The 22,158-nt window shown below is 37.3% G+C and overlaps 1 protein-coding gene across 1 annotated transcript in view; it reads left to right on the top strand.

Moving 5' to 3' along the window:
- The window catches only part of LOC140241444 (fibrocystin-L-like), a 65,613-nt gene that overhangs the window by 3,676 nt on the left and 39,779 nt on the right, over positions 1 to 22,158 (top strand). Inside the window, exons 2-18 of the mRNA XM_072321173.1 lie at positions 904 to 1,002; positions 3,356 to 3,497; positions 4,095 to 4,200; positions 7,051 to 7,108; positions 9,687 to 9,795; positions 10,690 to 10,746; positions 11,360 to 11,433; positions 14,375 to 14,488; positions 15,275 to 15,385; positions 15,738 to 15,885; positions 16,283 to 16,508; positions 17,235 to 17,486; positions 17,930 to 18,197; positions 18,938 to 19,081; positions 19,930 to 20,093; positions 20,879 to 21,109; positions 21,777 to 21,904. Coding sequence (XP_072177274.1) covers positions 904 to 1,002; positions 3,356 to 3,497; positions 4,095 to 4,200; positions 7,051 to 7,108; positions 9,687 to 9,795; positions 10,690 to 10,746; positions 11,360 to 11,433; positions 14,375 to 14,488; positions 15,275 to 15,385; positions 15,738 to 15,885; positions 16,283 to 16,508; positions 17,235 to 17,486; positions 17,930 to 18,197; positions 18,938 to 19,081; positions 19,930 to 20,093; positions 20,879 to 21,109; positions 21,777 to 21,904 — 2,431 coding nt within the window. The remainder of the gene's footprint in view (positions 1 to 903; positions 1,003 to 3,355; positions 3,498 to 4,094; positions 4,201 to 7,050; positions 7,109 to 9,686; positions 9,796 to 10,689; positions 10,747 to 11,359; positions 11,434 to 14,374; positions 14,489 to 15,274; positions 15,386 to 15,737; positions 15,886 to 16,282; positions 16,509 to 17,234; positions 17,487 to 17,929; positions 18,198 to 18,937; positions 19,082 to 19,929; positions 20,094 to 20,878; positions 21,110 to 21,776; positions 21,905 to 22,158) is intronic.

The following is a 22,158-nucleotide window of genomic DNA, read 5'->3' as shown; positions in this document are numbered from 1 at the left end:
TATATGGTGGCTTCCAGTGTAGTCAACATCTATGTGGGATAAGCGGTCATTAGATTTTCCTTACTTTGCATCCACCGCCATTTATTTTCTCTTTGCTCGTCATTTTTTTTTTATTTATTCAGTTATCTAGCTATCTATTTATTTATCATTTTTATTTATTTATCTATTTGTTTATTTTCTTTGTTCATATCTTTATTCATTTAAATATTTTATTTATTTATTTATTTATTTATTTATTTATTTATCTATCTATCTATCTATTTACTTATTTATTTATTTATTTATTTATTTATTTATTTATTTATTTATCTCGGAGACATGTCAATTCCCAAAACCAATAACGATCAAATTTTAAAGTGAATTAACATGATAAGAAATATCTGAGAACTGCATCACAATTTTTTTTTTCATGTTCCAAGCAAAAATAAACAAAGTTAGCAGCAATACCTGAGAACTAAACAGACTTGGTAACTTGTGGTTAAATTCTTATTAGAAGCGAGCCATGGCCTTTGCTCTTACAAAGTTCGTGGGCAAACCTAGTTCATTGGTTACTAAATAGACGATTAATTTTCAGTAAGCAAATTTCTAAAAGTGCAGAAGAAGATTATTATTCATTTTGAACCTCAAAGTATAAAAATACACGTATAAAAGTTAAGATGATGGCACTCTGACACTGTCAGAGGCTTCTCAAACATCTCATCTTTAAAAATAAGTAGGTGCAATAACTGTCCGGAAAGACCTTAAATATGTATAAAATCCAGTAATATGTTTGTTCAGATGTTTGTTCTGCTTCTTATTTCAAATTGAATGAGGGCAAAAGGCAAAGTTCCTTCTAACAAGTGCAGTAGGATGACATTTCACTTTTGAAACATGTCTATGTTTTCTTTTTGTTTTTCCCAACAGGTTGCTTACAATCGTGCCTGAGCGCTCCGGTCGTATCTTACATCACGCCGAGACAGGGGAGTTTACGAGGCGCCACAAGGGTGGAGATCTACGGATCGGGTAAGACTCAGCATCCACGGATGAAACCGATACCAACATCCACCGGAAAGAGAACATGCTTATGAAGTGTTGTCTCAGTTGCCGTAATACTTTCGATCAGATATTTAAAGTCACAAACTTGAAAAACAGGGAATTTTGTCGAATTTGTCGGAATTGCCTGTAAGAAATGCTACTCTTATCGTTGCCACAATCTAGCTTGTCGCATAGCTTGCAGCAGTACATGTACGTTCATATTCTTGAAAGATCTAAATTCAGATAATTATACACATGTATATATATATATATATATATAATATAAATGGATATTTATACCTAATGTTATATTCCTACTTGTTTGACGAACAACCTTTAACATTCAGCATATGTAAATAACGCAATCAATCTGAATGACACATTTTGACAGTCTGTTGTGAAAGCCGTATCAAGCTGTAATATCGATCGATTGATATTACATAATGCGAACTATATACTGTATTCTTAGACGAGCTTCTTCATCACGCCACTTTCATAGATAAGACTCCCGTCCCCGAATAAACCAATATACACCAATTTACATTCAAGGCGTACACTCCGCCGCTGTTCACCTTCATCCCGTACAGTTAATGACCAGAAGGCAGTGTCAACACCGTGTCGGTACGACACTATCGAAGATTTCGTCCCCTGTTTTGTAAACGCGTTATCGCGCTCTTCTGATGATCGAGTCATTGTACTCGATGTTTGCCTAGAAACGCTGCCCTGCAGAGAGTATTGCCCGGTAATTGCCTTTTGTGACAAGTGTTATCTTTGAGACACACTCCATAATGTTGCCCTGGTTGGCGGGCGAGAGAGAGAGAGTACTAGCAGAAGTGCGTAACGAGAGAGAGAGAGAAAAAAAGAAACAAACATAACGAACAACGAACAAACAAACTCTTTGGGTATAATGCATTCTTTATATTATCTGATTACCATAATCATCATATCCACATGATTTGTATGAATCTGTACTGTATAATCATATGGAAATTATGAACACGCGTATTTGTAACTTAATTTTTAGATGTTCTAAAATCTGGACGCCGCTAGAAATGGCAAGAGACGCATCATGAAACATGAAAATAATTGTATTTAGTCATCGAAATCATGAGAACGTCATCAATTTTCGTAAATATTAAAGTGGTTCCTTGAAGAAGATGGCTTGTTTCTATCATTGTTTTGTCCCTATTTGTCTTCTTTCTGCAATGCATAGGCCGGTATACAGTAATTGTCCTGTTTATTTTTTTTTTCTTTTCGCGGGGAGGGGAATATATGAGCAAGATCGCACGTCTGTGTACAAGATTCGTGGAATCAATTTGTGTTGAGGTTCGACAGTTTGTATTGACACAAAAGTGTAAAGAGAGAGAGAGAGAGAGAGGGAGAGATGAGAGAGAGGTAGAGACGGGGAAATGTGCTCAAGAGATGAAATAAAGCCGAAGGTCTTGTTTGCTACGCCTCATTTAGGCGATGATATTTGTCAGTGCGCCGCCATGTTACATGCAGCGAGGGAGTTTCGTAATGAATTCAAATGTGATGCGGCCTATTAATCTCAGAACAACAACAAAAGTTTCACCGACATCAAAGTTGTCCTCGGGAAACTACAAGTAAATGCAAATTGGTTCTGATTTGGGAAGTGATGGAGTTATATCACACAACTCCATCAGGTGAGGGGATTACAGATTGCTAACTCCGCCTTACAAGAAACATCCATAAATCTAATTCAATATAATTGATTCAAGTGATGATTTTTTTTAGGAGGTAACGTCAAGATATCTTAAAGAAAACGTACTTCAGTGACCAGGTGATATGTTAGATGTTACTGGGTCCAAAAGACCTAAGTTTATAGGTAATAATTTAGGACACAATGGAAAGCATTGATCATATCAAACCTGAAAACTTATGACTGTGATAACGTGTAACAATTTTCGTTCAAACAAAGGTTAAGACTGATCCGAGGCTTTAATGTGTTTTTTTTTTCTTAAAAGAAAACGAAAACTAAATTCAATTTTAAACTATTCATTTCAAAACTGCCTTTTTGCTGCTTCCAGCTTTATCTTGGTTGACTCGATAAAAATAGGCAGGCTGGTTAGCGATTTGCTGCCGTTTTTCGGGCCAAAGACTTGAATTGAAAAAAAGAAGAAGAAAGAAGCGTTTGTTTGACAATTTAAACACCACAATCTTTATTTGATATGAATTCACTATAGTGATAGATCTTAATATGATCTGAATAAAAACCCCAAGATATTAAATGGGATGGAGTATAGATATTCTGACAACAGCTTCGCACCTTTTAATAATGAGCTTAATAAGATGTATTTAATCTTTCATGATATGGTTTCAGGCTTCAGTAACGACCCTTTCAGCTTCGGTGAGGGCAACGAAGACAAGGGAAACCGGGTGTGGTTTGTCAACGAAACGACATCGGTCGAATGTGACGTTATAAACTATTTCACCAACGAAGACAAAATTGTTTGCGACACCAGGTACGTTCAAAAATTAAGTTCAAACTGGTCAAATTAAATGTTCCTCTAATGTTAATAGCGTGGTATAACATACACATAAAAATACGTAGGAATGAGGGAAACACATGCCCGTATTAGATTATAATGCATTTCCTGCAAACTGTCGTTATTGAACGTTGATTTAGAATGTGCATGACGGCACATTTGTCAACTGTTCCCACTTCTGTCTACAGGAGGGTTGAATACCACCGTTCGTTTCTATACATTTACTTTAATTTAGGAAGATGAAGTTAGGTTCTAATCATGAAGTGATGAATGCGCATAAGTCACACAGAATTGATAGACTTTAATTAATTTGTCAAGTGCATCGCGCATTTTCTGCGCCGATGGCTGTATCAAGTCAGACCTGTTAAAGAATTAAAGTCACAAATAAGAATAACATTCCTCTGAATGCGAAAAGAAGAAGAAAAGAGAAAGTTGGTACACTTATAACAAATTAGACAGGAGGAAGGAAAATATCAAAAGTAAAGTCTTCCTGGCGATATGTGTTATAATCATGATGTCAATTATTGCATCCGCAAATGTTTAATCCTGTATTTCTCATTTTGACTTGCCCAGATCTGCTTCGGCAGGATACTTCGACGTCTACATCGAAGTCGACGGTCAGTCCATCGAGCAGCTCGGAGGACAATACTGTTCGAGGTCCTCTAACTGCATGTTTGAGGTGGGTTTTTTTTTTTTCTCTCTCTCTCTTTCTTTTTAATCATACATTTTAGAGGTATCTGGGTGAAATTAACTGAGGTGATCATCTCGTAAAATTCCATCATTGGAAACCCATTCAGCATCTGCCATAGCAACGCAATGTTTACGCCAACCCGCGCTTGTAATCTGCGTCAGGTTTTGAATAGAATGTCCGCCAATTGGTGCAAGACAGAGCACCATCGCGTTCAGCAAGATTGCCGAGGCCGTAGTCAAGGCATTATCAAAGCTTTCAATAACCGAATCCAGGGCAATCTGTCGCTTACGTCAAGCATTATTGAGTGTCTCCGCGCCTTGGTGCACAAATCGACGCCAAGGAACGACATTCAATTCTCTTTGCGAGGCACGTTTTGCTTCTGCAAAGAGAAAAGCTACACTCTCGGATGTCATTTATGCGGAATAGAAAGAACGGACGAGGAAATACAATAAAGAGAAAATCAAGAAAGATTTTCAACCGCGAAATATTGTATGAAGCCGTAATCTTCCTGCTCGTTACTATAGTACTCGACGAGCGTTCGCCTTGTTCTCACAAAGTCAGGAATTTACCCCCGCGCGGGAATAGTTTTGTGTTTGTGCATAAGCTCAACGCTCAAAATGGGTCTACAGAAATCTGTTTTTATTCAATAATAGACCCCCTGCAGTTTACATGCGAGATAAAATACCATGATATGTCACTGTGATTTGTATTTTGCAAGAAATAAAGAGCAGTGACCTTGAAAGCCATAATAGCTTAATAAAAAAGTTTTTTTCCTGTTCTAAAATAAGGGTAATTGTTGCTACCACGGTTCGTCAAGTCCTGATCATCTAATTTAATAGAAGGTAATCCTTATTTTGCACTTGCCCCGTTAATTCCTCGGCTTTAGATTCGGCGGTGCCAAAGGAAGAGTGTGCATCGTCGAGAAATAATCCAAAGTCGAGAATTGAAAATCCAACATCTTTATCTTACAGCCACTATTTATAATTTGCAGATGAAACACACACACACACACACACACACACCTCCCCACACACACACACACACACACATACACACAACAGCTTTAGTGTTTCAAAATAGTTCTAAAATGTGAGTTAGAGATAAAAACAACCAATGTAAAAATGTTATCCAGTATCATCAATGTTTAATATTGTTAAATATACAAAATGCGAACGTTAGGTTTATCAAAATCGTTTCTAAAATAAACCGTTCACAGTTACGGTCTATTGAGAAAATTAGTGATATCTCCTTACATTTGCGGTTTTGTTGCTATATGACAGGATGTTTTGTGACACAACTTTATTAAATTTATGTACTAAATGTGATAATCAAACTGTATAATCACTGCTCTCAATGTAAAATAGTGGCTTCAACTCACGTTGAAACAGGCCAAAAAAAAAAAAGAAAAGAAAAAAAATCTTCATCTGAACTTGCGTTGGAACACGTAAGTTTAGTATACGCAAGCAAAAGACCTGAAAAAAAAAAAGTCCATAAAAAAGCACAACACGACGCACACATTATACTCACATATACACAAACGGAATATTCGACGGTGACTATACAGCAGCATTATTCTGGCTTCCAGATTTATGGGTTGCTTTCCCCCGCTTTTGTGTCTGTTCTATTCATCTATGCAAGTATGTTGTAAGAAGCTTCGGGAAAAATGCCTGTCTTAAAGACTATTATCAAAGCTTGAGTTAACGTTTGGTACAGTTGCGTAGTAACGTTCATATTGCGAACCAAACCTGTTGTAATGTCGAAGAACAGCCTAAGTTATTGCATGTGCAATGGTTACATTACATAAATGAAAACATAACCTCCTCCCTTGGCGGAGGTATATGTATGTATTATATACATGTGTAAATGTCTATTGGCTTACTTGTATTTCAAAGATCAACTGCAATACATTTAGAGTGGAAAGGCATATTGAAAAGAAATTAGTGAATGATAACGATATAATGACCCAAGCAGAAGATACAATATCTAATTTGTTTAAATTAACCAAAGTATGAGAATGTATACACCGAAAATTATGCGACAAAATATTTTAACCACCTTAACCTGAAAAGAAATGGGAAGAAATATCTTACCAAAATGGATCAATATATACAATGTTCCTTATAGATCTACCCTCAATCAAAGACTTCGTTATTTTCAATATAACATTTTGCACAGAAATATATCTGATGTGTCAATAAATTACTTTTTGCAATGGGAATCTCTAGCACCGACCACTGTACGTTCTGTTTCACAGAAACAATTACATATTAATTTGGGAATGCGATGTTACACAATTTCTCAAATAGAGGAACTTATCTTACAGAATCAAACTCAAATTACTAGAAGAACTTTTGTACTCGGTTCTACAGAGAACTTAAAACGTTACAATGTGGTTTATTTGTGTGCAAAGTATTTCATGTTTTCTGCCCGAAATAAAAGGAAATCATTTGATTTTTGCCAAATTTGGCAAATTTTTAAAGCAAGCGAAGAAAGTAGATGATTATGTCTGAATAAAAAACTAAAGGTTTTGTATCCAGTATAATTTGGAATCGTATTCATGATATTATTTAGACTGTATGTAGCTGCCTATCAGAGTGTGCTATTTGTTTTATGTATCATAATAATGTGACATTTGTTTGTACAGTACGTGACTGTGATAAGTAAATAAATTCTATTTGTGGGGGGAAAAAAAAAAGCTCAACTGTATTTCCCCGCAAAAAGAGATTGCTCTTAGATCTTTCTAAGTACTCTTAACACTGCCACAAAGTAAAACGAACAATCCCGTGACAGCAGTACCTCGTATAAATCTCACAAAATCTCATTCATGTTTTCTTACAGTATAAATCAGGTCGAACTCCAACCATTAGTTCGGTCACTCCTACGTACAACGTACCAGGTAAGGCCAAGCTTGTTTCTGTCTTTTTACGCTATATACGCCTTTTAAATTTATCAATTCATTTTACCATTGTTTACGTCCGTCACATTGTACATTGGTTTTGTGTTGTTTTGGTTAGGTTGTAGTGATAATCTGTTCGTCTTTGCTTGGTAAAATCATTTCATCATGTAATGTGTCGCTATGTAGAGGACAAGCTCAATACCCCCCCCCCCCACCGATTTCATCAGAGTTGTATTCAAATAAAATGAATAGGCGATGCCCTGAGCATTAAATTCCATGCTGTATAATTTCTGATAGATTTTACTTCTTTCAGTGTAGAATGTCACTCAATATGATAATGCGAAGTTGCCATACATCATTTTCGCACCAGCTGGGAAGACATTCAATTTCACACAGCATGCCCAAATTATCCATTAAAGTTCATTTATAGGCACACACCTCGCACTGTAAAGTTCACATTCAATTTCACGTAACATGTTAAGCTTGTTTTGTAATTTTATGTTAGTCATACCTTTTTTTCACGTCATATTCACCTCTTTTCACTTTTTAATCGTTATAATTTAATCTTCATTTTCAAATTTTGTTTTATTGTCCACTTCCCATTGCCCCAATCGATTTAGCCCTAATTATTTTTTTTTTCCTAGAGTGTAGATTATTCATGTATACTCTCCTCGAGCCGAGGCCATAGTTGTGTATTAATGAATGTATCTGTATCACAGTTATGTGAGCTCTTGCTTGGATAACAGTTTGTCGATGGACTTAGAAATTTCAGTATAAGGCAATGGCCTCATTTCAAAGAACATTGAGTTTGCCCAATTCATGCAAGTGGGCGAAAAGTAAAAAAAAAAAACAACAACAACAACAACGACGACGTAAGCAGTAAAAAAAAAAAAAAAAAAAAAAAAAGACACCGCCGAAATGCTGTAAATGTTTGCCAGTCATGATTATCAGAGCGGTGCAAGTGCGAATTTCAATGCATTTTACGTGTTTTGCTTTGTTAGTATGAACGTTCTTTTATACACGTTTATTGAAGAGAATCATGAAATTGCATGCATCCAGACGACATTGAATTAGATAAATTACATAGCTTTTTGAATGTTGATTTCGGTGTTCATTCAAATCGTTCGAAACCGATTGATCGCATTGTTAAATGATTTGCAATGTTGACGACACCGGACGGGAAAACTTAAAGAAGCGTGAAAGAATGATTTTGAAACCGGCCGTCTTTTACTATACTGTGCAGCTGCCTCACCACTGATTGAGAAAAAAAAATATGGTAATGATTTCAGTGATGACAGTGCTAATGACGTAAACGTTATGAAGGTTGTTTGAGTTTATCATTCGTGAATGATAGATTCTTTCCCAGACACGCAGTGCTTTAATTTTTTTGCTTTATCATTAATCTATATTATCTAAGTAGATCGAAGTCAACTTCTCGAATTATAGCATGTTCGTGCTTATGTTTTTTATCATCGGAGTTGAACTATTTTCAAGTCAAGTTGCTGATCTCTTTTTGGGGGGTACTTTTTTTGTTTTATTGCATGTAAAAATCACACATAATTCAGTTGCTTTGTGTACTGCATAATGGTTTGTCATACAGTGGCCGACTTGTCGTTGGTTTGTTGACTTTTCCGCCAAAGGTACACGAGCGATTTGGTGATTAGAAAAAATAAATGGCCAAGCTAGCCCCATTTGACCCCAAAGGACACTGCTTTGTCAATAATATATGATCTCTGTGCAAGCCATAAAAGTTTATGCAAAAATCCTGATTATAACCGAGTATTAGGTCAATTCAACAAGACTCGAAAGATCCAGGCGAAATAAAAATCAAACGAGGAAAAGGTCTGTTCTTGAGGTGGTGTGCTTCACTATGATCATGCCTGAAAGAATCTCGCATAATTTGGTATTGTAAACAACTATATATATATTTTGTATTTATATTTATATCACATTTTGGTCTCACTCAGAATTCCCTTGCCATATAATGTTCATGGCGTGGGTGCATTCGCTCTCCGTGAACCTTAACATGCATGTTATATACCTCTCTATTCAGACAATATGCTATTATTGGAATAGTCATGATGTCAATAAACATTTCCTCTACATAAGTATCTTGATTTTTCAATGATATTGCGCATATTTAATCATTTCATATACATATTTACGACCTTTGACTCTCTCTCTCTTGTAACAATCATTTTAGATTTTCTCCATGTATACCGTAATAATGAATACAGAAAATTATGAAAAAACAGTGGGAAATGTTATCACACCACATCTGAAAGTATGTGGAGCAGTTTTATATTGCTACAACATTCGGACTGGACCGAAAGGGGTAGATCAAATCCACTGAACGTTGGTGAAATGAGAGTTTGAGAAGTACATTCAAATAAGGAAATGAAAATAAAAAAAATATAAGGACACCACAAAAAAATAACAAATGTACACCTCATTGTACATCAGTTTAGATGAAAAATCACGTTCAATTATGATGATTGAGGGGAAAATAGCGCAACATATTAAAGACAGAAAAAGTTCCAAAACAATTTTTCTTTTTTCTTTTTTCTTTCTTTACTAGGCTCACCAGTGACTATTCGCGGACGGATTTTCACCGAATACTACGACTCGCTTCAGTTTACAGAAAAGGATATCGAAGATTATGACGATGATTACTTGCTCATTAATCGGTACGTATTTGGTCTCTTTTGTTTCATATTCACACGTCAGGCAAATTAGAGCACATGATATTATGAAAGAAGAAGTAGAAGAGGAGAGAGAGTGAACAGAGGAAGAGACAGAATACGCGTGAATGAGTGTGAATGGAAGTATACAGTCTTTTCAATGCTTATGCGCGTGTTAGCGATGGCGATTTTTTTTTTTCAGAAACAATTTCCTTCCAATTGAATATTAAGCATGAGAAAGCGTGTTAAGTATATACTGTTCAAGGATAAAGGAATAAGTTGTTCTTTGTGTTTGTGTGTGTGTGTATGTGTGAGTGTGTGTGTGTGTGTGTGTGTGTTTGTTGCTTTGCAGTGTAGTGCCGTTATGGGGTAAGAAGGGGTAAGGTAAGGTTTATATTATTGTAAAGTAGTAGAAAATGAACCCTTTGCGGGAACAAGCATGGTTTTTACATTGCTGGCCTTGTATACCTCCTTAGTTATATGAATTTACATATTAGCGTGATGCATGAAAACTAATGGAGCTAATGATGATAATATTGTGAATAAAAGGATGGTTAGCTACGCTAAGTAACATTGACCCTTTTATGAAATAATGGTCTGCAATAACCTAAAATGGATCATTTGAAATGATATATGCATTGTCTGATAATGTATTTATTCCAAATTTTATTTTTCATTGTTTTTTCTCAAGAGAATTCATTTCTGAGATTATTATTCTGTCAAAATTGATTGTTTTGCCAAATAACATTTGTATAGGCTGATTGAAAATCAATATATCTACGGCGACAGAGATCATTGAATACGGAAATACAATAAGGATGATGGAAAAAACGCAGTGGGTGTGATTCTGTTCTCTACTGTTTAAACAATCTCCTCTCCCTATGTTTTTCTTTACTTTAGCATCTACTGGGGGCCTCAGATTATTTGCGATCCAGAAGATCCGGCCACGGAAGAACTGTGAGTATCAGAGTGGCTAAATGTTTACCAATCAGTTTGGGGAGGGGTTGGTGAGATGTTGTTCAATTCCATTATTTTACTGTGCTCACGTAAATGCTTAATGACTCATATTGAGTCCAGTATTGCATAATACTTTAATTCTTAAAATTTCGTACTGGTTTTAATAACCTCTTTCCCATAGTAGGTTGCTTTCCCGTAATCTGTTTACTTTACGAAGTGTCAAGTCATTTTTTCCCGTTTGTTTGTTTGTTTTCTGTCCGTTTTTTAAGCAACAACAAAAAAGAGCCCTGAAATATAATTATGTATGTATTTTAATAAATTCAAAACGTAAATTTCGGATTTGACGACCACTGACAGCACTTTTGAGGGAACTTCGAGTGGTACATTGCATAATTATATAGGCCGTCTGAAGCGCATATCTGTTAAAGAAACACTGTTGGAGTGGATCTTTTCCGTGGGATAGGGCAAATCCTTACACCCAATCATGGCTTAGTTTCGTGGAAACTTATCATGTCGCCATTTTGAAGGAGAAGGAGGAGTGGCTGATCAATACTTCCATCGCAGTTGGTCACATATTTCTTGAATATTTTTCTCTCTCGTGAAACGATCTCAGCTACGGCATCGAACTCGACAGCGAGGATTCGCAGTATGGCGAAATCATTTGTCGGCCCGACTCGACTCTCGTGGGTAAGTTACACAGCTTGAGTGTGCATATCCTGTTAAGAGTCCAGGGCCCTGTTTTATGAAGAGTTAAAATTGATTATAAAGTTGATTTCAACTGTAAGTCTATGGAAGACCGTGAAGTAAGGAAATTTAAATTGATCTAATAAAATATATTTCAAATTACCTTAACACACAGGCTGCCATAGACTTATCATAGAAATCAACTTTATAATCAATTTTAACTCTTCATAAAACAGGGCCCAGATGATACGTTTGTGTACGTGTGCGTGTGCGTGCGTGCGTGTAAGAAAAGCAAAAGAAAAGAGAGATTGGAGAATACAATGAGTAAAAAACAATATTTCGTCTTTACAGAAAATCTGTGATTCCACTGACGTATGTCATTATTCCGTAGCTCCCCCTCCCCCCACCGAAAATAGGAGGGAAAAAAAAACTGAGGGAATACAGTATATCGTCAACCCGTGTGAACAATGTGCGTGAATGCGAAATTCGTCTCTCTCTGCATGGATGGAAGTGTAAATGGTTTTCTTTTTTCATGCGCATTTTAATGTTTTTTAGTAACCTTTCTGTCAGTATCACGGATCAGCGACAAAATTTCAGGACTGATCAAATTGGCATGAGTGATCTTACGGTTGAACGGCGACGTCATTAAATCGTCGGTCTTCCATGTTGTGATTGTCCGGTGTTGTTCAGACACGACAGGCTCCACCTGAGTAAATAAATTCTTTTGGTTAACTTGTTGACATCGCCTCTCCTTGGTAACCACGAAACAGAACTCATAATGAGCGCTCATCTGGAAGATTCGAAGGGCGATATTCATCCGGTGTGAGATATACGTTAATAAACATCATTTAGAATGACAAGGGAAGTGGTGTTTGTGCAAACTGCGTGATACTTGGCAAAATGTTTGATTAGTGGCCAAATGTCAATATTGGCTGCTTGACTGCTAGAGGTGTCAGACCGCTGTTACTTCTGTCATCTTTCTGTCATCAGTCATTGTAAGGACACCGTCATAGGTGTTAAGTCATCAAGGGTTATCATAATCTTTTGTTTAAACACACACAAAAAGTTTGAGCTCATTGAACTGAACCGTATCGGTGTCGGGGTTGCTTTCTCCCGACCTCAATATCCCTCATTATCTTGCTGCGACGATTTCAATCAATTAATCAGTCAAAGCGTTTTCATGCTATTTGCACGTCATGGTTAATAGTGTTTCAGGAAGAACGCTGAAACACTGACAATTTTGAAATGGCGTCGATGATGGGTTAGCCAAACTTGGCGAACATCAAAGGAGATATAATAAAATATTCACAAATTCAGACAGAGGTGAAGAGTTTAAATGCAAAAACCGACATATCCATTTTTATCATTTAACCTGAGGTACTTGAGATCGAAGCTGCTGTAAAATTAAGGACATTTAATGAGACGTATGTGATAATATCTAATAATATCTTTAAAAATAATGATTTCAATATAACGAGAGCAGCATAATTGAAAATATCAAATTTTGCTCTATTTTATGATGGTCTTACTCAAATAAATTCTGAATGACGTTTATCTTTTTGCATACAAACTCTTTATATATTTCCCTAAAATACTGACATATCTAACCTTTTTTACACAAAATAATGTCTAACTTATCCGAACTATCCCACAGGAGAAAAATAACAATGTTCTAGATTGTCGTTGGAGCATTTGGTATGATAGGCGTAGACCTTTATACAGACTTAGAGATATCATTCATGTTTTAGAGTTTATTTGCTGTAACATTTTAGCGGGTATATAACAAGGAATTGTTTTTTGTTGTTGCATAGAATATGAATTCAAATTAAACGTGCTTTCTCTATTAGGCGAGTTCATATTCACATAGGGCAGTTGCTTCGCATGACTTTGTAGGATTAGCTGACGTACTAGACAAATTGCAGTTGAAGAAACTAATGGCTATAGCCACACAAACAAGAACGCATAGCTGATGATTATAGAATTCCATCATGGTGCTTGTTACGTAAAATCTATGTCTTCGTCCGTCCATCGTCGTTCCTTGAACAGCAGGTCCCATAGAATTCTTTATCGATCTCTTCTTTCTTTTCTACTCTTGCCTTGATCAATCAGAGCGCCATTATGTCTGCAGAGAAAGTCTGTCTATAGGCGATCATGTGATCACCTCGTGGAGAACTCTTCTCTGATACAGTGATTATCGCGACAAATGAAAAGTGCAAATAAAAAAAAGAAACTGCTGCTGACGCAAAAACGAAAACTAAATGAAATTGCAGTACTTATCAAAAGACACCCAGCGCAAGATATATGAATGCAAATACTAATTCTTAAAAGACAATTCGACTTGTCTAGGCACAGTCTTTCTGCCGTCAATGACTATGATACAAGACAGATCTTTGCTTTTTACTGTATACGGACTGAACCTCCATCTGTTTTTGGACGAGTTTTAGGAGAGGTTTCAGGTAATCAAATCTTCTAATGCCTAGTGTAAAAGCAGATTATTTATTACTATTTCATGAAGTGTTGCAAAAGGAATTAAGCTCTTCATTTCCCAAACTTTGGAAGAATGCAACTTATCTTGCTTCCTTTGAAACACGTTTATGCCGTACACACGGTAAAACAAAAAATCAGAAACTTTGCAAACACTCGAGCAAGCAAAATTCAATACATTTATTGAGACATATTTGCGAAGCGGCAAGATTGTATATCGTCTTTTTATGCTTAGAATTGTAATTTTTTTTCTATTTCTGTTTCTTATATGAAGTTCTGTTTCAAATTACACTGCAATATCACAAACAGATTGTGACATCATGACAGTTACTGCCACGTACGTGTTGATTAGGAATTCATGAAATGATAATGATACATCATGGTTTCATATAAAGGCTCCTCTCGAGTATTTTATGTTTTGTTTTGTGATTGAATTTATATTGTCTTTTATCTCTTGCAGGTTCTTATCGCCTGACATACTTGGTGTCTGGTTCGTACGGTCGGTCACTGTCCGAGCCGGCATCGCTCTTCGTCAGCGGCGAGCACAAGCTCTACCACTACCAGACACATGCAGGTGTGACATTTTAGTCCCAGTAATTGATATCTATGTTTGCTGACAGACAAGTACCTTTCAAATCAGTCATGCCTCTTAAAGCACGTCTGAGGCTAATATAATAATGGTTGGTGATCACGCGTCTTAATCAGTTTTTGCTCAATAATATAACTCGAGATTGCTGCTGCTGAAACAAAAATTGATAGGTCCTACGAGCATCATATTTTGTTTATTCATTCGAATTGGAATCGAATGGGCATGCAATCTATGAATTTATGTTCGAGAAATGTGAATGGGTAAATTGAACTCATGGTTCTTTTTCATAATTTTCATATATTTCAAAAAGAAGACTTCCCATAGCACAGTGGTATGGACGAAGCGTTTATGCATGAAAAATACCGGTACTTTGATACAGATATTCATGTAATCTTAATCTGAATGATATTTTGTTAACAGAACAAAAGCTGAACAATATTTCTCGTTTGCTGTCCCATATAGGATCTACAAATACATGTGAACTTTTCTTGTAAAGCTTAGGTACTGTGATTCTCAGGGTAAGATTTAAATCTGGATTAACTCTCTTTATAGAAAAACAAAGAAAAGATTGGCAGTAAAAGAACTCTTTCTTTTACTGCCAATTATGTTTTCAATATACACTCTTACAATTCCGTTTGATTTGATAAAAAATGCGGGGACATGAATGTTGCTTAATTCGCTCTTGCCATTTCTCTCCATATCTCTTTTTCGCTGTGCCTGTCTCTTCCTCTCATTCCCTCCATTGGTTCCAATGTGTTCTACGAAACACAGACGTTGCAACTGTCTCGCCACAAGAGGGCAGTCTTTCGGGAGGCACCGATGTGGTTATTGAAGGATCGTACTTCGACTACACCGATCCGGATTTGGCCGTTTTCATTGGAGGTAAGAATCCTGCACCTTTAAATGGTGTTGGTACATCGTGTCGATACAAAAGGCCAATATCAATCATAAACCGTGGTAAATGAAACGCAGTGTATAATGTGAGTCTTTGTTGAGATTTGATTGTTTAGTGTGTATCTTTATTTTTTTCTTCTTTGAAAACAAAACCAAACTCAAGCAAGAAAAGAAGTAAACCTGTACCATAATTCTATACATGTATATAACCTACTGTTTTGAAATGTTTCCATGTGTTTGTTTATGATCATTTCGCTTCTTCTATTGAGTAACTGCTCTACAAATCTGCTTGTCACTTGGCAACATGTTTAGCATAATTGTTCCTCCTTTTCGTCTTTAGGTATTCCTTGTGACATTTACAACGTCAGCAGCACAGAAATCCTGTGTCGCACCAATGCAGCAAACGAGCGAGTTTTGCACAACAACGCAACGGTGTTTCCCGGGGCACGCGGTATCACGCGTGAGGTCTGGCACGATACCTACGGAGAGTGAGTATCAGCAAGATTTGAAACAATATCCCCTTAATTCCTTACTCTCCCACCCGATGTTTTTTTTTTTTTCTGTTCCTTTAATACTGCAATAAATTTTCCCTGTTGTTCGTAACTTTGTTTTGCATAATTCATGCAACGTGTATATATGTGGCTATTTTCTTTTCTCGTAGTTTTCTATGTTTCATCTCTACGTTCTGTTTTAAGATGTGAAACACACACACACACACACACACACACACACACACACACACAAACACACACACAAAACCAACCAACAACAACAAACAACAAACCCACCAACCAACAAACACCAAACATGTGGTTGAGTACCTCATACTTTTTGTCATGCAATCTTACAAAGTTATTCTCCATTTTGTTCACTGTCCGTCTGTAGCTTGCGAGATGATTCCCTCTGGAACACATCAGCTCCGGACTACTGCTCCGAGACTCGCGAGTTTTCGAGCTCACCAGACTACAAATTGTGTAGCGAGTCAGACCAGTACATATCTCGCCTTCGAGGATTCTTCGTGCCCCCATCAGATGGGAACTACTCGTTTTTAATCTACAGTGACGATGCGTCTGTTCTTTATTTCAGTCAGACACCGTTTCCCTCGGACAAGGTATCTGATCTTCCCTCGACCATCAAACAGCGTTCATTTAATATTCAATGCCATCGACGTACTTGAATGTTTAAAACTGTCTTGTCTCATTGTATAGAAATTTTCAGACAAAAAAAAAAAATGACTAGACTATTGCTTCATTGTCTTGTAACGTTACAAGGTGTCACTGCAGGGACCGTCGTTGTCAAAACCATTTCGCAGAAAGTTGGGGGGGGGGGGGTATACTAAGATAAGCATACTGATATAAAGCGTTGAAGTAGACTCGGACAGATCATGCATTTATTTATTCATTTATTAGTTCATTTGCCTATACGTATATCATGCAAATATCTATGTATATTTGTATTCTTTTATTCATTGTTGTCTGCTCATCTATTCATTTATTTCATTCAATTGTTGATTTATCTATACATATGTTAATTAATTCATCTGTCGTCTATCTATTTATCTTTCTATATATCTATCTATCCATCTATCTATCTATCCATTTATCCATCCATCTTTCTATTTATCTATCTATCTATCTATCTATCTGTCTATCTATCTATTTATCTATCAACCTATCTATCTATCTATCTATCTTTCTTTCTTTCTATCTTTCTATCCATATTTCTATCTATCTATCTATTTGTCTGTCTGTCTGTCTGTCTGTCTGTCTGTCTGTCTTTCTTTCTGTCTGTCTATCTGTCTGTCTATCTATCTGTCTATCTGTTTCCGAACCCGCAGGAGGAGATAGCCGAGTGTCCCCATGCTACCAACAGCTTCACTCGCTATGAGGAGCAGACGTCTGACATGATGTACCTCCAGGCAGGCGAGAACTACTATTTCGAGGCCCGGATGCGCGAATGGGTAGGGAACGACTACCTCAAAGTTGGTGTTTTCATCTTCGACACTCCCCTCATAGCCTCCCAGTACTCCGGCGTCGTCAGCGAAGAACAGAGTATCTTCATCGATTCCGACGTCCAGAATGAAGTTCAGGTTTGAACTCTTTACTCTTAAGCATCTAACAAGTCTAAAGATTTCGTTTATTTGTGTGGTTGTTGTTTGTTTGTTTGTTTGTTTGTTTGTTTTCGACGTCAACCTCTACGCACAAAAGGAAACGCTATACGTTTCACGCTCTCAGAATTGAAGAACAGCATAGAGAAGGTGCGATACAGTAGTGATATGAACAAGGCAGAAAAAAAAAGACACACACACACACGCACAAACACACATACTCAAACAATTAAGTTAAATCAGCGATTTTTGAGATTGTCGGTCGATGCTGGCTGCTCAAGACATTACTAGTAAGCAAAAAAAAAAAAAATCTTTCGCAAATGGAATTGTTTCAATTTGTGGTATATTTGAGCTGTGATGTAGTTGTTGCTGCTGTTGTGTTAATTTACCTTACCGAATGTAACATTCTTTTTGCCCTCCCTCAGTCTATAACGTACGGAGCTGGGCTACACGAAGTGCAGGAGATCAGGGTCGGGTACGGTTGCGTCGGCATCTTCTGTGATGACGACGATGAGAGCTGGATCACCACCAACTCTCCCACAAGTGATGCCTCGAACTCGACGTCGATCCCAACCACAGCAAATTACACCAGTGATGGTAACAGCACCGCAAACATGACCACATTTGATGACGAAGGCAGTGGTGACGAGTATGCCGGTGCCTTCATCCTTGCCTATGGAGGCGAAACGACTGGTAAGATAAGACTAGCTACTAGTAGCTGTGTTTAAAAATCCTTTTCGGCGTAGAATGTGAAACATGTTGAAGGCGCTTCGATTTGCGTAAAATTTTGCTTGAAGCAAGAGTGTAACGATTAACATGGGAAACTCACAAAACTTTGCCCAATATTCATATTTTTTTAATAATTACTGTAAGGAAGAACACACCACAATGACATGTGAATAGATATGATATTAGTATGTGCATTTTTTTTTTTCACTTCAGAAAGACGTTTCGATCATCTGTAGGCTGTGGCATTCACTTACTCAAGATGAAGTTGTACTAATTTATGTTAATATGCTGCAGCTTGCTAATATGAGGCCTTTAGCTTTTGGATTTATTTTTTAGGAGTGTTGAACTTCAGTGACTTTAGCAGGAGTGTTGTATAGCCATAAAATCTCATTCACACTTTTTTGATAATCAATTGTTTGGGGTGGGTTTTTGTTATGGGTGTGCAATCAAAGTGTCTGGTATTAGCACAATTCCAGCGTGTTGCTATTTCTGTGTGGATGATTACGTACAGTGGCGTTTGTATTTTTTTTTTATTTTGATTGAAAGTTGTGATTTTTTTATAAAACGTGTGTATATCATCTCATATCATGCTGTATTCATGAGATGGGGTAGCACAGTGTTTATGAAATCTTGTTGTGTTCCACTCTGTATACTTTTTTATTCATTATTTGCCTGACACATGTCCTTTTCCGCTGATTGAACAGATGAGTTGGAAGTTGGGGCCTCAGCGCTGGAAGTCCAAATCGCCCTCAACGGCCTGGCAAATCTTTCAGCCACTCCAGTTGAAGTAACATCTTATCAAGAAGGGGACACAACTGTGTACAGAGTCGTTTTCGCATCCAATTATGGTGAGTTACAACAACATATCTAAATATAAGTTTATTGATCGATTATACGTCATACCTTTAGAACCACTAAGTTCCACGAAAATTCTACTTTTTATGACCATACACATTTCAATTTGCTCTTTTTTACATGTTACACTTTTCAAACGCTTTACAAGTTGAACTATGAGCATGTTAGGTAATATTTCTAAGAAATCTCTTATTAACACCTTCAATTGGTCATATGTACATCGTTCTGTAAAATAAGACTGACCCAGAAGACGCGATGGAATGATAATTAATGTCCCACACTTGCGCATCCTCTCCCTAGGCAGGTGGGAAGGATCCTGTGTTCCGCCTCCCTCATATACTCTTCCTCCCTCCTCCAGCAAAACATAGGGGCGCCTCTTTGACTCAATATATTAATCTGCTAACTGTCTGTAAACTTTATGATCACGTTCAGAACGGATGTTGTTTTAGCTCACAACTGATCGAGAGATTGCCTTTCTTCGATGTAAATAAGTACCGATTATTGAATGTTTTAGTAGTAGCCATGATAAACATCGTTGACATGCGTGCTAGGGCTGGATTCGAAACAACGATCTCCTGATTTACCAGGCAGGCGTCGTATCCCCTAGACTACCGAGACTCCGCCAGACAGCCAGTCCTAGTTCTAATCCTCACAGCATGCAGCCGGTACTGGGTATTCATGCAAATCAATTTAAAATTTGAATAATCTGTGCTTATATACGTCGATGAAGGGCAATTTGCCGATCAGTTGTTGGAAAAAGTTAATGCGTCTTCATCTTCATGAATGGTGGTTAATGTGTCACTAATTTGATACGATAATCATTGCCCATCCCACCCCACAGCCTCATACGCATTGATAGAAGACGCAACAAATGAACTCGACATCCAGGTGAACATTACTCGGACTACCCATGGGCATGTTAACGGCACCAAACCATCTCAGTTCCAAATCCTCTACGATGGCCAAACCTCCTCTACGCTGACATTCGACTCCACCGAAGATGAAGTGAGTGCATATAGCTACATGTATTCATGATTTCGGTTTCCATATAAAGAGGGTAACTTTAGGCCAGCTTTTATTGTTCCATGGTCTTGAGTGATGGCGCCCTTTTGCTCATGTTGTGTGTAGGACAGGATTGCTGTTCTTGTTGTTTCTTTGTCAGATTTTCCAAACAACTCTCGTGTCTTGAAAGGGCTAAACCAGTCTTTGCGCCAGCCACTATATTTTGAGACTACATTCCTCCAAACAAAGTTTGCGCAATAGTCATCCCCACCACTTTTTTTTTTTTTTTTAATGTATGTTAGCGAACCACCACTCTCCAAACTTTAATGCGCAACACGGGTCGTAACCATTCGCGAGAGCTTTGCGACCTCAGTTGGTGTTGCACTAAGCTGGCAAGGTTTAAGAGCTTAAGTTTTGAGCTACTTATACAAGACATCATATTCATTTTTTTAAGTCAGTCATTTTATGCAAGCTAACGCACAATACAATGAACAGCAATATGTCATCCCTCCCTTAGACTGAAAACTACGCGTATCTTGGTAGTTGCTCAGTTTCTTCTGTAGACCGCAAATTATAAATAACGATATCACTGGTTACCCTGATTGTATTGGTTGCGCTCCATTACAAGGCAATGCATTTTCAGTTTATCCTCATTACGAAGTCATGAAGAGGAGACTCAAAGCCGTTGGTTGCTTGCTTATAAGAATTCAATGCTTCTTCAGCGGGCACATGAAACAAAAACAATTCTAATCTAATTTAATCTAAAAGCAACACTATTTCATCCGCAGGTGCGAGACGCAATTTTAGATATGATGAAGGTCAAATGTACGTCCAGCGGGGGCGGGAAAGCGCACTACTCCCAAGACTATGAGTCAGCGGCCGTGGGCAACGAGTACGGAACTCGTGTCATCGACCAGGAGCCGTTCTGTGGGCGGACATCGATCCTCAATCCAACCTGGATCTTCTACGCCGGAGTCATGGGAACTGCCGACAGCTTCGATTTGAGATACATCAGTAATGTGAGTCTTCATGAGTCATCAACCCATGGCGTGGCTCTTTTAAACGAGGATATCGTCCCTCAGTATATATAGCATCATGTGATAATGAAATTATTGCGATTTTCAGTCACTACAAATATCTAGAAATACATACAATCAAGTCTTTAATTTACTACAAGTTAAATTATACAAAGGCAACAGCCGGATAACACTGTTACTAATCCATCTTTACTTTGAACAATCGGCAAAGCTATCTCTGGCATATACGATGCTGTATGCCCATATATAAAGGATCCATAATGTGCAATTTTTATATCATTTTATGATGTTTTCTGTGACAGTCGGTACGCAAAGCATACAAATGGGGTTATTATGAAACAATATCTATATGAATAGGGAGAAGTAAACTCTATTGTGTTGCTATTGGAGATAACTACATCCTAGCTCAATACGCTGGACTGCCTCATTTTATTCTAAGGTGCGCGAAGTTATGCTTCGTTTCCGTTTTTCTTTTCTTTCCTTTTTGCTGGCTGATAGTGGCTGAGTTGTTTCTTCTTCTTTTGATGTAACTTTACATCGATTCATCCGGTCTCACACTGTCTTATGCTTCGAGAACTGCAACATGAATTATGTCATTTCAATATGAAAAAAAAAATAATAATGTGCAATTTTCTCTCCCTAATTGTAGCTCTGCTTTGCTCATCGTGGATACGGACTGAACGGCAGATTCTACGTCTGGGTCTCATGGATTGACAAAGATAAGAGCAGTCGCTTTGACGCCTTCAATGTCGATGTGAACTTCGTTCGTAACAACGAGTAGGTTCTCTATCAAGCTTGCCACTCCGTTTGTGATCCTTTTCTCAGTTCGATGTGTTTACTCACTGTGTAGTGATAATGATTCTTTCTTTTACTTTATTTATGTGCTATATCTGGCGTTGCTATGGACTTTTTTTTTAAATTTTATGAGTTCGAAATATTTCATTCAATGTCGATTCGTTCGCTTTTTCTTTTCATTTGTCTACAAATACGTATGGCGTATGTACTATACGTACCGTCAGAACAATCGTGCG

This window comes from Diadema setosum, chromosome 18, assembly GCF_964275005.1.
Source record: "Diadema setosum chromosome 18, eeDiaSeto1, whole genome shotgun sequence".
In the NCBI taxonomy this organism is placed as follows: domain Eukaryota; kingdom Metazoa; phylum Echinodermata; class Echinoidea; order Diadematoida; family Diadematidae; genus Diadema; species Diadema setosum.
The sequence above is the reverse complement of the archived record's forward strand: the minus strand, read 5'-3'. Positions and strand labels throughout refer to the sequence as shown.